This window comes from Hetaerina americana, unplaced genomic scaffold (assembly GCF_022747635.1).
Source record: "Hetaerina americana unplaced genomic scaffold, ioHetAmer1.1.p SCAF_1, whole genome shotgun sequence".
Lineage (NCBI taxonomy): Eukaryota > Metazoa > Arthropoda > Insecta > Odonata > Calopterygidae > Hetaerina > Hetaerina americana.
In genome coordinates this window covers 111,313,276-111,327,426 of record NW_027286069.1, presented here as the reverse complement: position 1 = coordinate 111,327,426, position 14,151 = coordinate 111,313,276, and the positions used below count along the sequence as shown (strand labels likewise).

The window sequence follows — 14,151 nt, the reverse complement described above, 5'->3', positions numbered from 1 at the left end:
TTTAGCCAGTTGTAACTTTTGACGGTACGTTTTTTTCAGTGTTCTATACTCCAAGCAGTCTATTGAGTTACATTTATTTTTATAAGAGATAGCTAACTCCTTCATTTTTTTCGAGAGGCATCGTATTTCATCGGTGACCCAATGGTTTCTAGTATTTAAGGACAAGTTTCTAGTTTTGTGGGAGACCAATGGAAAACAAATGTCAAAGTAATATTGATATGAAGAATAAAAATACTCAAATGAGTCATTGTAGGATCTGAGTTGGTATAAATCAGACCAATCATTGGACTTCAACATATAATTGAAGATAATAAAGTTTTGCTCTGTAAACTGCCTTTTATAAATTTTTTTGCAGTGACTAGGAGAAGAAATTAAAATCTTGCATAGAAGAGGATAGTGATCTGATATGTGGGATTTGATTACTTCAGTATTTACTTTTCCCAAATCAATGTTTGTTAAGATATTATCTATAATAGTAGAGGAAAGGCCGTTTACCCTAGTGGGTTCGGTATTAGTAACACAAATGTTGAAAGAGGTGAGGATATCTAAGAATTCCTGTTTGGCTTTGGAATTACTTGCGAAATCACAATTAAAGTCCCCAGTTATAATTAAATTAGGTTTTGGTATAGCATCATGAATTAGCTCTAATAGTTTAGCAAGTTTGTTAAGAAAAACACTAAAATCACTCGAGGGAGAACGATAGATAGATAATAAATGATATGCGACATTATTTACACTGAGACCCACGACACAGGACTCGAAGGACAACTCTTCATTGAGAAAATCCTGTGAGAAACAGGTCGGGAAAAGGCGCACACACTGTGAAACTAGAACCAATACACCTCCATTTCTATGCTTTGAACGGCAAAATACATCGGCGATGGAATATCCAGGTAGATTTAAAAATTTCAAATCACTTAATTTCAACCAGTGTTCATTAATACAAAGGACATGAGGTTTATATTCACTCATCAGGACCTCAAGATCCAGCAACTTGTTACTAAGACATTGACTGTTAATGTGCAGGACCTTATATTATATATATATATATATATATATATATATATATATATATATATATATATATATATATATATATACATACACACACACACACACACACACACACACACACACACACACACACACACACACACACACACACACACACACACACACACACACACACACACACACACACACACACACACATATACATATACATATACATACACACACACACACACACATTAATACATATATATACACACACAAGAAGTTTTTGCTCACAAATTTGTATGTATAAGTATATATATATATATATATATATATATATATATATATATATGTAACTGTGTGTGCATATACACACACACACTCATTCAAGCACAAAAACCCATCATATGGTGATCATGCATTCATTCACATGGAAATAGATTAAAGGAAAATGGATAGGAACAAGTTTAAAAGACGAACACAGGAATGGTAGGGAAGGTGGAATCGAGCAGATCAGAAGTGCAAAAGTATTTCCTTGACTGGGACTCAAACCACAGATCTTCAACTTGCTGGGCTGATGCTCTCACTGTTGAGCTATGGAGGAAACCTAAATTATACTGAAATCTGAAGGGGTTTTATGCAACCCTTTGCTCCTATTCTTTGGCTATAAGTTGGCTTTGGAAAGCTATTTCACCCACCAAAGGAGAAATTGACAAAGGGATAAGAGAAAAGGATGGTAGGTAAAGAAAAAATCCAAATGTAATAAAGAATAGGAACAGTGCATTTCGCGGTGCGTATGTCAGAGGAAAGAAATGAACCACATTGGCCAAATACTCATTCAAACATGAAAACCTACCCATCCTATGTTCATCTTTTATGTCTGTTCTTCTGTTCTTATCTCTTTTCATCATATCTATTTCCATGTGAATGACTATATGTATATAATGTGTATATGTGTGTGTGTGTGTGAGAATGTATGTATGTGTGTGTGTATATATATATATGTGTGTGTGTGTGTGAGTATGTATGTATGTGTGTGTATATATGTGTGTGTGTATATATATATATATATATATATATATATATATATATATATATATATATATATATATATATGTAATGTGCATATAGGCATACATACATCCATTTATAAATTTGTTCGACTATATTTGCAGTATATGATAAAATTTTGTGTGAATTTGCTTCCATTTCTTTTGGTGTCTTAGGTTATTTATTATAATACATCATTGTAGAGTTAATATCTTCTGTGTACGTGTTCAGGTGAAGGATCTGGTGTGGGTGGTGATCCCTTTGCGAGATGTGTCCATCGTTGAGAGAGCTGAGGGAAGGGGAGAAATTTCGCAGGCATTATTCATCAGCACCCATGGTCATGGCCCATTCTTATTTGCCAGCATAGAGGATAGAGACTTCCTTGTCTGCAAGATTGCTGAGATGCTTGCAAGTTCCACAGAGGGGTAAGTTTGGGGGCAGGTGACTGAAACATGCTTAATACGCTTGCTGTATTAAGTCTTTGACATTAATTGAATCAATTCCAACTATCATTAAATGAGCCTATAATTATTCCACCTATCATTAATGAACCTAAATCCACTTATAATTGGTTATCTAAATAAATTTTGGTTATTAATTTCTCTAGTCATGTCTTTGCTTCAAAGTTTTGTGCCGATACTTTCAGAATGGTTATCTCCACCATTTGAATCCGCGGTGAAATTCCGCGGATGAGGGTAATTTGTAAGGTTCTCAGAATCACTCATGCGCACAAACGCATACATATATATATATATACCTACGTAATACCACTGAGGTTTTACCAATATATATTACCACAAACACAGTAATCAATCCAAAGGTTTGTTTAGTAGGTGATGGTGGAGTTCGACCAGTACCAAGTCCAATGGCATGTGAAATTCACACATCCGGGAAGGGGGGCCAGTTCCTTTCCCTGTGCCGGTTATGGGTTCCCAGAAAGTTCTGGTACCCGAAAAATCTCATAGCTTAAGTTGAGCTACAGGATATATGTATATATATCCCTCCCATGGACTACAACCTTGATGTTGTGGAAGGGCTTGTGCATTCCGATGACCCCTAGAGATGTACTGGTGGAATTAATGATAATTGCTCCTGGTAGGGTCACCCATGCCTGATAGGTTGAAGGTTAGGAGCCAGACGAAAGGTATTTTACGCAGCATCTGTTCCACAGTGAGGCAACTGCAATGGTATCTGACCCCAGTGGGGTGGCCAGTAAGTGATGGTGTCACGTTAAAAACACTATTGAGGAAGGCAACGGGAAACCACCTCAATTACCATTCCCAAGATTTAAATGATGGATACTACAGAGAATATGAGACCTAGTAACTACAGGGATTGGCCCAATCAGCCCTATGTCGTGCCCGGCAGCAGTGGAGGCAAGGCTTCTGCGGTCGTCATCCTACGAAACCCTTCCAGGGAAAACCGGCAACAGCAGGACAGAAGACGCAGGAGAAGAAGACCGAAGTAGTTAGAATAGGAACATGGAATGTTAGGACAATTTTGAGGGCACAAAAATTAGAGAATATTATGAGAGAGATGGAAAGGGGAAACATTAATACTTTAGGTCTCTGCGAGGTGAGACCTAATACCTGCTGCTGCGTAACGACTCGACGCAAACAAATGCAACACCTCTCGTTTTAGTCATCAGATGTGTCGCTGGATTGCGCACTGTCTTGTTTCGATCCGTTGAATGGTTTGCGCAGAATAAAATCAGTCCAGTCTTTTTCTGATCACACCTTGTACTTCTATCAAACTGATTCAGTGACCATGTTTCCTCGCCGTACATAACCTCTCCAGATTAATTCTAAGAATCACCAATCAAGAGTTAAAAGTATCTTGATTTTAGATAATAAATTTGATATAATGAAGATATTCATGTTCCATTGTAGTTTGTCAAATCAAGGTTCCACTGTGTTGTTATTTTCTATTTGGCCTTTTTCTGGTTTATTTGTTAATGGTTTTCAAAATGTATAATTAACTTTTCAGAAGTCACGTTAGTGGTTCGACTGTGAAAATTGATAGCCTCCCAGAAGAAAATTCCGATGCTGAGAGTTCAAAATGGTCTCCTTGTCTTCCTTTACGCACATTATTTGGAATAGAAAGAGTTCGGCCTGAAGTTGGACGGGATATTGGGGCGGAAGAAGGTGAGAGGGCTGATTCCATCAACCACACCTCTGATGATGATGCTGGCTCTGTTTCCATGGAAACAGGGTAAGATATATAATTATTTTATGCTAGTTTACCCAAACACATGCTACTCCTGACGAGGAGCAAGCTGCAGCACTTGGCAGTGTTGACTTATTAGAATAGAAATTTTTTTTCATGCATTGCAGTTATGGAAGGGCAAAATAATTTTCTTTATTAAATATTTAGGAAAGTTTTGCTAATATAAAAACTTATTAGTATTTATATAGTCTTGCAATTTTAAGTGTGATTCTAAAATACACCAACATGTAATACTTAGTAATAGATAAAAAGAGTTGTTTGTTTCCATATGCATGCCAAAACAGATTGAGTAAAATTTGCTACAGGTGTAATATGAAGGTGGTACCTGTGTATAATGTGTATATATATATATATATATATATATATATATATATATATATATATATATATATATATATATATATATATATATATATATATATATACATATATATACATATATACTCATTTATATAGAAACAGATATAAGGAAAAGGGATAGGAACACACATAAAGGACGAACACAATAGAGGTGGGGAAGGCGGAATCGAACGGATCACAAGAGTAAAAATATTTCCTTGACCGGGACTCGAACATCGGATCTTTCCACTTGCCGGGCGGATGCTCTTAACCACTTGAGCTATCGAGATACATACATATATATATATATATATATATATATATGAAGGTGGTACCTGTGTATAATGTATATAAATATATATATGTATAAAAATATCTTCGAAATGGAACGCTCTTTGGTGACACACAAATATATAAAAACACAGATGTAGATTTTTAGACCATAGAGACACAAAGAAAGGATATTCACAATATGTTGTTCTGATGTTTCGATGGCTCGGCCGTCGTCTTCAGAATGGCTCTCTCGGGGAAGAGCGGAGAGGACATGTGTGGGGAAGAGGTGAGGGAAGGAGTGGTAAGGGATATGAAAGCAGCCATATGTTGCATTCAGTGGGCTTGGTTCAGCCCGGGCAGTTTAAATGACTGGGCACCCAAATATGTGCCATCTCGCTGGTTCTCACCTCTATTATACTAGCAGATTTGGGAAGGATTTCAATCACTGAAACGGAATATATATATATATATATATATATATATATATATATATATATATAAATATATATATAAATATATATATATATATATATATATATATATATAAATATATATATAAATATATATATAATATATATATATATATATATATATATATATATATATATATATATATATATATATATATATATATATATATATATATATATATATATATATATATAAATATATATATATTTACAGGAGAGGCGAGAAATAATATTTTTTGAGGTACAGGTGGCGAAAGGTTGGGAGTTGGTACTGAGTGAGGGGGATGGTGTGTATGTATGTATGTATGTATGTATGTATGTATGTATGTATATATATATATATGTATATATATATATACACACACACACACACACACACACACACACACACACACACACACATATAAATATATATATATATATATATATATATATATATATATATATATATATATATATATTTACAGGAGAGGCGAGAAATAATATTTTTTGAGGTACAGGTGGCGAAAGGTTGGGAGTTGGTACTGAGTGAGGGGGATGGTGTGTATGTATGTATGTATGTATGTATGTATGTATGTATGTATGTATGTATGTATGTATATATGTATATATATATATATATATATATATATATATATATATATATATATATATATATTCTTTAAAAAAATTAAGGTATCTCTCAGGAATGTGATGTGGTGGCAGTAATAAATTCATTTGGGTCAAGAAAGGGTGACACTGATTATAGTAAACCCACAAACAAAGGTTTTTCTGGTGAATAAACAATTTTCAAGTTCCCCTTACCTGATATACTAGAAGATGTATGCAGGTATGAATAGAAAGTATGTGAAATATGAAATCCAAGAGACACTCGTCACTTCTGGATAGTTAAGGTGTAACTGAAAGGTAATAAAACAGAATTGTGCTGCCCCATCCACAAGTGGCTGTTGCAAGTAGCATTGAGAAGCAATGGGACACATGAGGTATTCACTGCTCAGAGAGCTAGTAGTCATTGAAGGGTGTGCTATTTTTCCCTAAACTATGCAAGTGCTAGGTGCCTAGCATGGAATGACATACATTATATGAAATTGAATTGCTATTGAATTACTTTGACTGCATTTTGCACCATTTATGTTGAATATAATGCAGATGCAAATGCAATCTGAGTGCATTGAAGGAATTATTAAATTTCTCAAATTATTTTTCATTTTCATTCAGACATAGAATTGAAAAATATTTTTCAGAATCTACGAAATAAATTTAGTTCAGGGTTGGATGAGATTCCCAGCCCAGTTCTTAAACGCTCATTTCATCTGATCAGGACACCTCTATTACATATTATAAATGAATCCCTGCTGCAAGGAATATTCCCACCTCCTTTGAAAGTTGCAAAAGTTATCCCGCTCTATAAAAAGAAAAGTAGCCCCCACGAAATGAATTCTTATCGCCCAATATCTCTCCTAAATCAGTTTAGCAAAATATTTGAGAAAGTGTTTCTCAATCCCCTCATCCCATATGTTGAATCTGAGAAGATTCTGTCAAAATTTCAGCATGGTTTTCGGCAGAATAGGTCCACCAAATCTGCTACTTATCAGGCAATAGATAATATATTGACAGCTCTTGATTGCAAGTTAGAATCTGTAGGAATGTTCTTCGATTTTTCTGATGCATTTGGCTCAGTAAATCACAATTTACTATTGCAAAAAATGCATAAATATGGCATTAGGGGCAATGCACATGACTGGTTAGTCTCATATCTTCAGGGCCGTCAGCAGCACGTGGTTTTGCTCAATGATGGAAAAAAATTCATCTCTCCTGGTAAAGTTGTATGCCAAGGAGTCCCACAGGGTTCAGTTCTGGGTCCTATCCTGTTTCTCCTCTACATTAATGACCTACCTGATAATATAAGAACCAACGAAAGGGATGATCCACTCTTATTTGCAGACGATACCAGTATCATACTCACTGCCTCTACAGTCCAAAGTTTAACAAACAATGCTAAACAAACCGTTCAACATCTGAACTCATGGTGTAGCAGGAATCAGCTGAATTTAAATGTGGAAAAGTCCCAACTACTTTACTTTGCAAATAAAAACAAAAACATGGCCACTTTTGCAATTGAATCAAGTGGAAAACTAATTCCCCAAGCGCCCCATGCAAAATTCCTAGGAATAGCTCTAGACGGGCGGTTGTCCTGGTGGGAGAATATACTATATGTGTCACCTGGGCAAAAAACTGAATACCATTTGCTTCCTTATTAGAAGCATCAGGTTTACCGTAACAATGGATGTCAATATATTATGCAAATATCTACTCCTGTATAGTATATAGTATCCTTTTCTGGGGTTCTTCTCCGCTTGCAGACAGAATATTTAAAATTCAAAAGCGAGCCGTACGGCTAATTGTCAAAGCAGAGCATAATGCTCCTTGTCGTCCATTATTCCATGAATTGAACATTCTACCTTTGCCATATATTTATATCTATGTATTACTGGTGTACACCTTTGTAAACCTTTCAATGTATGACACAAATTGTGGTATTCACCACTATGGGACCAGGTCTAAAAATGATCTGCACCGAACTTACGTAAGAATTAGAACCACCGCACTAGGCCCTAAATCTATGGGTCTCCTTATGTTTAATAAGCTAAATGAGGACCTGAAATCCAGCACAAACATTTGTCTATTTAAAAGGAAATTGAGAGCTTTTCTTCAAAGGAATTTGTTCTATTCTATTAGGAATTTCATGGAACATGAAACGTAGAATAGGTATATGTATTACATTGTGTATTATTGTATATATTGACGTGTCCTATACTATGTGTACAATTTTTTGTATGATGCAGTCTCTGGACAAATAAAAATTATTATTATTATTATTATTTAAAATGGAAGAGATATTTCTATACTGATTTTCGTGGTCATCTCTTTGTCCCTTGATTTATTTAACTCCACAGTGTTTTGGCATTTAAACAAGCTGTGAATGTATGTAACCATGCACTTGTTGGCTGTGGAGGAGTATGAGCTTAAGGAAGCCCGTTCTCTTTGTTGTATTGCAGGGTGGGGGTGGCAGTTGGGGAGGGAGAGAAGAGGCGCCGTCGGGAAATGCTGGAGGAGGCCAAGGTGGTGCTTTGGGAGAGCCACCTTAAGGAGCATGGGGGCCGATGGGTCGGCATGTACCGAACCACGGAGATGGCCAATCTTGTTCTGGGTGGAATCCCCCACTCCATGCGCCAATCACTATGGATGCTTTTCTCTGGTGAGATGCCTTGGTATGACACTTGTGGCCGGACTAGTCCCATTCCCCAAATCTTGTCTTGAACCTTGTGATGTGAAGGTTTTAGTTGTATCAGTGTGTGCCAGCAAAGCCTTTTGTCAATTTGCCAATTGGAGGTGAATTGATAAAACACTTCCCTAAAACTACATAAAAGGTATTGACAAACTTCTTGAGCTTTCCCTGGCAGAATTTATAGCATCACCACACAATATTTCATTATTCAGTCCCACTGACTGTTCTTGTCAAGCCCTCTATGAATACATATTCTCTTTCCCTCTCACTTCTTCCCTCTACCACATTCCCACCCTTCCACAGGCTGCAGCGGTTATCTGTGGACAAATTTCAATTTCAATTTTCCACCTTATCTTAGTTCCACTGGATGTTGCGATTGGCATGCTTGAAAGCTATAGGCATCTAGTAAACAGTCATAACCTCAAAATTGCCGAGATGTTACGAACAAGTGTGGAGTACAATCGAAGAGCTGCTGTTATCGAAGGTGTTCGTGCTTGGCGTTTGCCCAGTGAAATAGTTTGATTCTTTTATCACGATAGGAGTCTACCGAGGATGGTAACTGTGGCCTCGTGTAGATAATATGTATTTCAACAGGAGGATGCACCAGCTCATATGAGTCATTTAGTCCAAAACTGGCTCTCAGATAACATTGACATGTTCTGGTCAAAGGAGTTCTGGCCCCCAAATAGACCGAACTTGAACCCCCTTGACTATTATGTTTTGAGAGTAGTCAAAAGAGTTACATATAAGACGAGGCACCCTAATGTCACATCTCTACCCACCATTAACGTAGCAGCATTCACGAATATGGGCAGCGCTGTTTTGAAGAGTGCATGCAATCGATTCAGAACAAGATTGGAGGGGGTGATTGCAGCTAAAAGGGGTTACATTGAGTAATGTTACTCTTGACTGATACAACTACTTGTATGTAAAAGGATTTTCATTTTTATTTTTTTTAATACATATGATTTTAAACAAAAGTTTTGTTTGTCCGGATTTAAGTGCCGTGCCCTTTACATCCTGCCAACTCTCATGAATCTCTTCCATTGACAATTTCTGTCTTCTCCAAATTCCCCCTAACAACTTCCTCCCATCCCCTAAAATTCTTTTATCTACTTAATGTGTCTTCCTGTGCTTGTTCAACTGATTTAATGAAGCCATTAATGCGTGTCAAAAGCCATCAACTCTCACCCTCTTTTCTCTGGAACAGTTGTGACATGTGCATTGCTTTCCATAGGCAATTGGTTTTTGTACAGTTTACATTGGTTGTTAAGAGTTAGATGATTGTACATTATTAAATTATTTTGTACCCATTTCCTTGGGTCTACCTTTTAAAGCTTTACAACTCATGGTCCGTTTGTGTAGCATTACAACCCTGTTAAGCTTAAAATCTTTATAAAAATCTGTGATAAGTAAGAATGTACCCAGAAAGAAATGCTACAAATAATGTACGAGTTTAATTCACCATAATAGATATCCTATCGCACTGTTTTGGTAGTTTGGTGTCTAAGCTCTTGCAAAAGATATCATTTGGAGCTCAATTTGTGACAAAGAGATGTATTATATTCTTCCCATGAGATATTTGAGCTTTATTGGATACCCAAGTATTTTATTGTAGAGACTTGTGTTGATTTACCATTAGCATTCATTAGTACACTTGTGTCAGCCTCTTCGTTAGAAAAGTGTGTCATTTTACTTTTTTGTATATTGAAGTTAATGAGATTATCACTGCACAATCTGTTTATATAATCTGATACCATTCTTGACTGTAGTACCAGGTTATCTGATGAATTTGAGGGTACAAGGATGTTTATATCATCTGCGTATAGGATTGGTTTCACCCCTGGGATTTGTTCTATGGCTGATCATTTATGTATTACTGTATTTCCCAGCCCATGAGATGCACTTCTTTTATTCAAAAATTAGTCTGCGTGTTTTGAGTTAGTAGTATGCAAAAGTGTTAACACAAAAATAATTTCATATTTTCTGCCGGATAAGTATTTTTTGTAAATTTTGGCTGGAAAAATAGGTTGTAACTGATGGGCCAGGAAATACAGAAAATCAGAAAAAAGAACTGGTGCTAAGATGGATCCCTGAGGAAAACCTAAAAATGCACCACAACTTTTGGTGGTGTATTTGATCCTGGGTACAATAAGGAGGACTACTTGTCAATGCTCTGTTAGATAAGGTTTAATCCATTCTAGTGGGACTCCTCTAATTCCAATTTGTTTCATTTTTGCCAGGAGCCAGATATGAGTAACATGATCAAATGATTTTGATAAGTCGAAAAAGAGACCTATTTACTCTAAGAATTTAGGATTATTTCTTAGTGCTTCAGTAGAGGTGAACTTCCCTTTCCTTAATCCATGTTAGGCAGGTTAAAAGAGGGTAGAATACTCAGAAACTCATCTTTTTCTTTTGTATAGTCAAGTAAATTGATTAAAATCTCCGGTTATGATAATTTAAGTAGTTTAATAAGAACTGTGAATTATTTCTAGCAGCATAGTTAATTTCCCCATGAATCGATTGAAAGTCCCCCGAAGGTGATCTGTATACTGTAATTATGCAAGAGTTTCCATTCTTATTAAGTGTTGTGACACAGGATTCAAAGACCTTTTCTGCATTTAGTGAACTATGTGTGTTGTGTCTTTAACTTCCTGTGTAAGGATTAATACTCCTCCATTTTTACATGTTGTCCTATGAAAACTACTAGCAGTATAATAATCGGGTCTATGAAAAGAATTTATTTCACTGTAAACAAGGTAATGTTCATTTATACAGGTACAGATCACGTCTGGTTGGTGTTCACTCGCCAGAATTTCCATTTCTAAGACTTTATTTCACAAACACTTAATGTTTCCATAAGGCACTATCAGATGTTGCTCTCCAATTTTTTGTGCCCAGGTATTCATTTCTGCATGCTCAACATTAAAATTAAGAAACCTTCATCCTTCAATTGCCATGTTACATTTACAATACTATTTTAATATGTGATATTGATATATTTATTTATGTGGTGGTGATATTAATTAACATAAAAACTGCCCTTCTTTAGTAAAAATTAAACTTTTAGGTCACATGAAATAAAGTAAAAGCATGCATAAAACAGATTTTTAGTGCAGTTTTAGGAAAATAAATCTGTTTCTCCTTAAGCAGATACGTAATACGTCAGAGAAGTTCAGGGAAATAAATCAACCGTCAATTTACTCAAAACTGGTAAAGGCAAAAGAGTAACCAGCAGTTTGGAAAAGGATAACTAATTAAATTCCTTCTTTCAATGCGTCATCTTTATCATCTCTCAGAATACCCCCGATAGCTAACCAAATTTTGCCGGTCAACTGATGCTCATAATGGAATCATAATGGAAATCTCATATAATGGAATAGAGCGTTTGCTGAAAAATACTAAGCCTAATAAATCCTCCGGGCCCGATGAAATACCCCCTCATATATTTAAGGATCTAGAATTGGCAATTGCACCGTATCTAGAAATAAAATTTAAGAATTTGCTGGTAGATCACAAGGTTCCCAGAGATAGGAAAACAGCTAGCCTAACTCCAATATTTAAAAATGGAGATAAGGGGCAACTAAGCAATTACAGACCTATTTTCCTCTCATCCATTTCATGCAAGGTTATGGAACATTGTTAGTTCAATTGTCAAACACCATGCTAATCAGAAGTTATTAATGAAAAAAAATCAGCACAGTTTCCAAAAAGGTAGATCCTGCGAGACACAACTTGTGCTTTTTGTTCATGATAGTTTTACTTCAGGAGAGAGCAATGCTCCAATAGATGCGATTTTTCTAGATTTTAAGAAAGCCTTCGACAAAGTACCTCATAGTGAACTACTCGCATAGTTAGAACCGATGTGATAAGTATGGATGAGAATCATTTGAACCAAAGAATTTGTGGCAGGGAAGAAGGGAGGGGGAAGTATTGGTTAGGGCGCCACCACGAGGGAGCGTGGGTTGGTACAGTGAGGTGGCTGATGGGCAAGGGAAAGAGACAATTTGTAGGAAGGAAAGGATTCTGTGCAGTGGGGAGGGGGAGAGACAGTGTACGAATAGTGTTTTTGATGGACAGTAAAACTTCCGACAGGGATGAGTAGCTTCCAAAGATGTTTTTGTTATCCAAATGCCTGCTAATACCCTCTCTTTTTATTTCAAACTATTCCAGCATTAACATTTTTTTGTTCCTTTCGTCGAGGATACTAACTAATACAGTAGTATCATTAAGTTTTTTGTATGAAAAAAATAATAAGTTCTTAAAATCAGTGATCATCAATTTTCACGAAGTAGAGCCTCAAACCATCAAATTAATTAATTTTGAATTATTTGTGGATTCAGTCACTGTTGGTGCCTCTGGGCAGCCCAATCCTCACCTAAGCTGTGTAATTTTCTGGGAATCATATCTTCTTGGGAAACCATAGGTGGTACAGGTGAAGGGACTGGCCTCACAACCCTGATGATTTCATTTACCCTTAAGGGTTTAGTAAGAGGATAGCTCTACCAGAATAACCACTTTGGGTAGATTACTGTGGTTTTTTCAAACCTAGTACGTGGGTATTCAGTCCTTGAATTGCTTGTGATTCTATTAAGTTTCTTGTGGTACTGGAAAGCAACCTGTGTGAAGTCAGAAAATTGGTAGAAATGTTATTTTATCTGAAGAGGAAATCTGGTTAAGTGCAAAGAAAAATGGCTGGTGGAAACAGGAGAATTTCAATTTTTTTGAAAAATGACCATGGAAGGGCAAGGAATGTGTAAAATTGGCTACAATTCATAATCCATGATACCCATAATTGTCTTTTCTTCTATTGATGTATACTCTAAGCACCACTCTAATTTTCTTCTAAAAAGTGTTCAAAAAATTAGCTGATAAGATTGTTCTAACTCCCATTAGAGGTTGTGCAATCAGCTCATGCAGTACTGGTAGGAAATGTCAGCTATAGTATGGCGAGTGAGTCCCTTTTACTTGTGAACTGTGGTAGTCCAGTTGGTAGAGCATTGGACCACTGACCATAGGGCACGTGTTCAATTCCCCAGGATGCTTCTGGGCACCTTTCAGCTTCACCCAAGCTGTGTGAGTTTTTTGGATACCAGAACTTTCTGGGAAACCATGGGCGGCACAGGGAATGGAATTGATTTCCCTACCCTGATGTGTGAACTTCACCCACTTAGGTTGGGCTTAAGTCAAACTCACCTTTGGATTGATTATTGTGGATAACTTTGGTGTTGGTTGATGAAGTGTAAAAAGTAGCACCTGTGCCGTCCTTCTCAACAGTTCATAATTCTGGTGCTTTAGCTGTGGACTGTGTTGTTGAAGGAGCCTAATAATGCCCTCTAGATTCTCAATCTTGGAGTAAGATGGAGAGTACGTTGACCCCATTTTTCTCAATTTTCAAGAAGAGACTAATTATGGTACTCTGGGACCATGACTACTCTTCTCCAAACACCTATAGACCCATCTCTCTCCAGTGGTAAGAAATTGGAAAATATTTCTATGCCTTAG

At 36.4% G+C, this 14,151-nt stretch overlaps 1 protein-coding gene across 1 annotated transcript in view; it reads left to right on the top strand.

The window, feature by feature from the left end:
- Tbc1d8-9 (TBC1 domain family member 8/9) overlaps positions 1–14,151 on the top strand; it is a 59,871-nt gene that overhangs the window by 21,887 nt on the left and 23,833 nt on the right. The window contains exons 9-11 of the mRNA XM_071594534.1: positions 2,278–2,471; positions 4,033–4,257; positions 8,414–8,613. Coding sequence (XP_071450635.1) covers positions 2,278–2,471; positions 4,033–4,257; positions 8,414–8,613 — 619 coding nt within the window. The remainder of the gene's footprint in view (positions 1–2,277; positions 2,472–4,032; positions 4,258–8,413; positions 8,614–14,151) is intronic.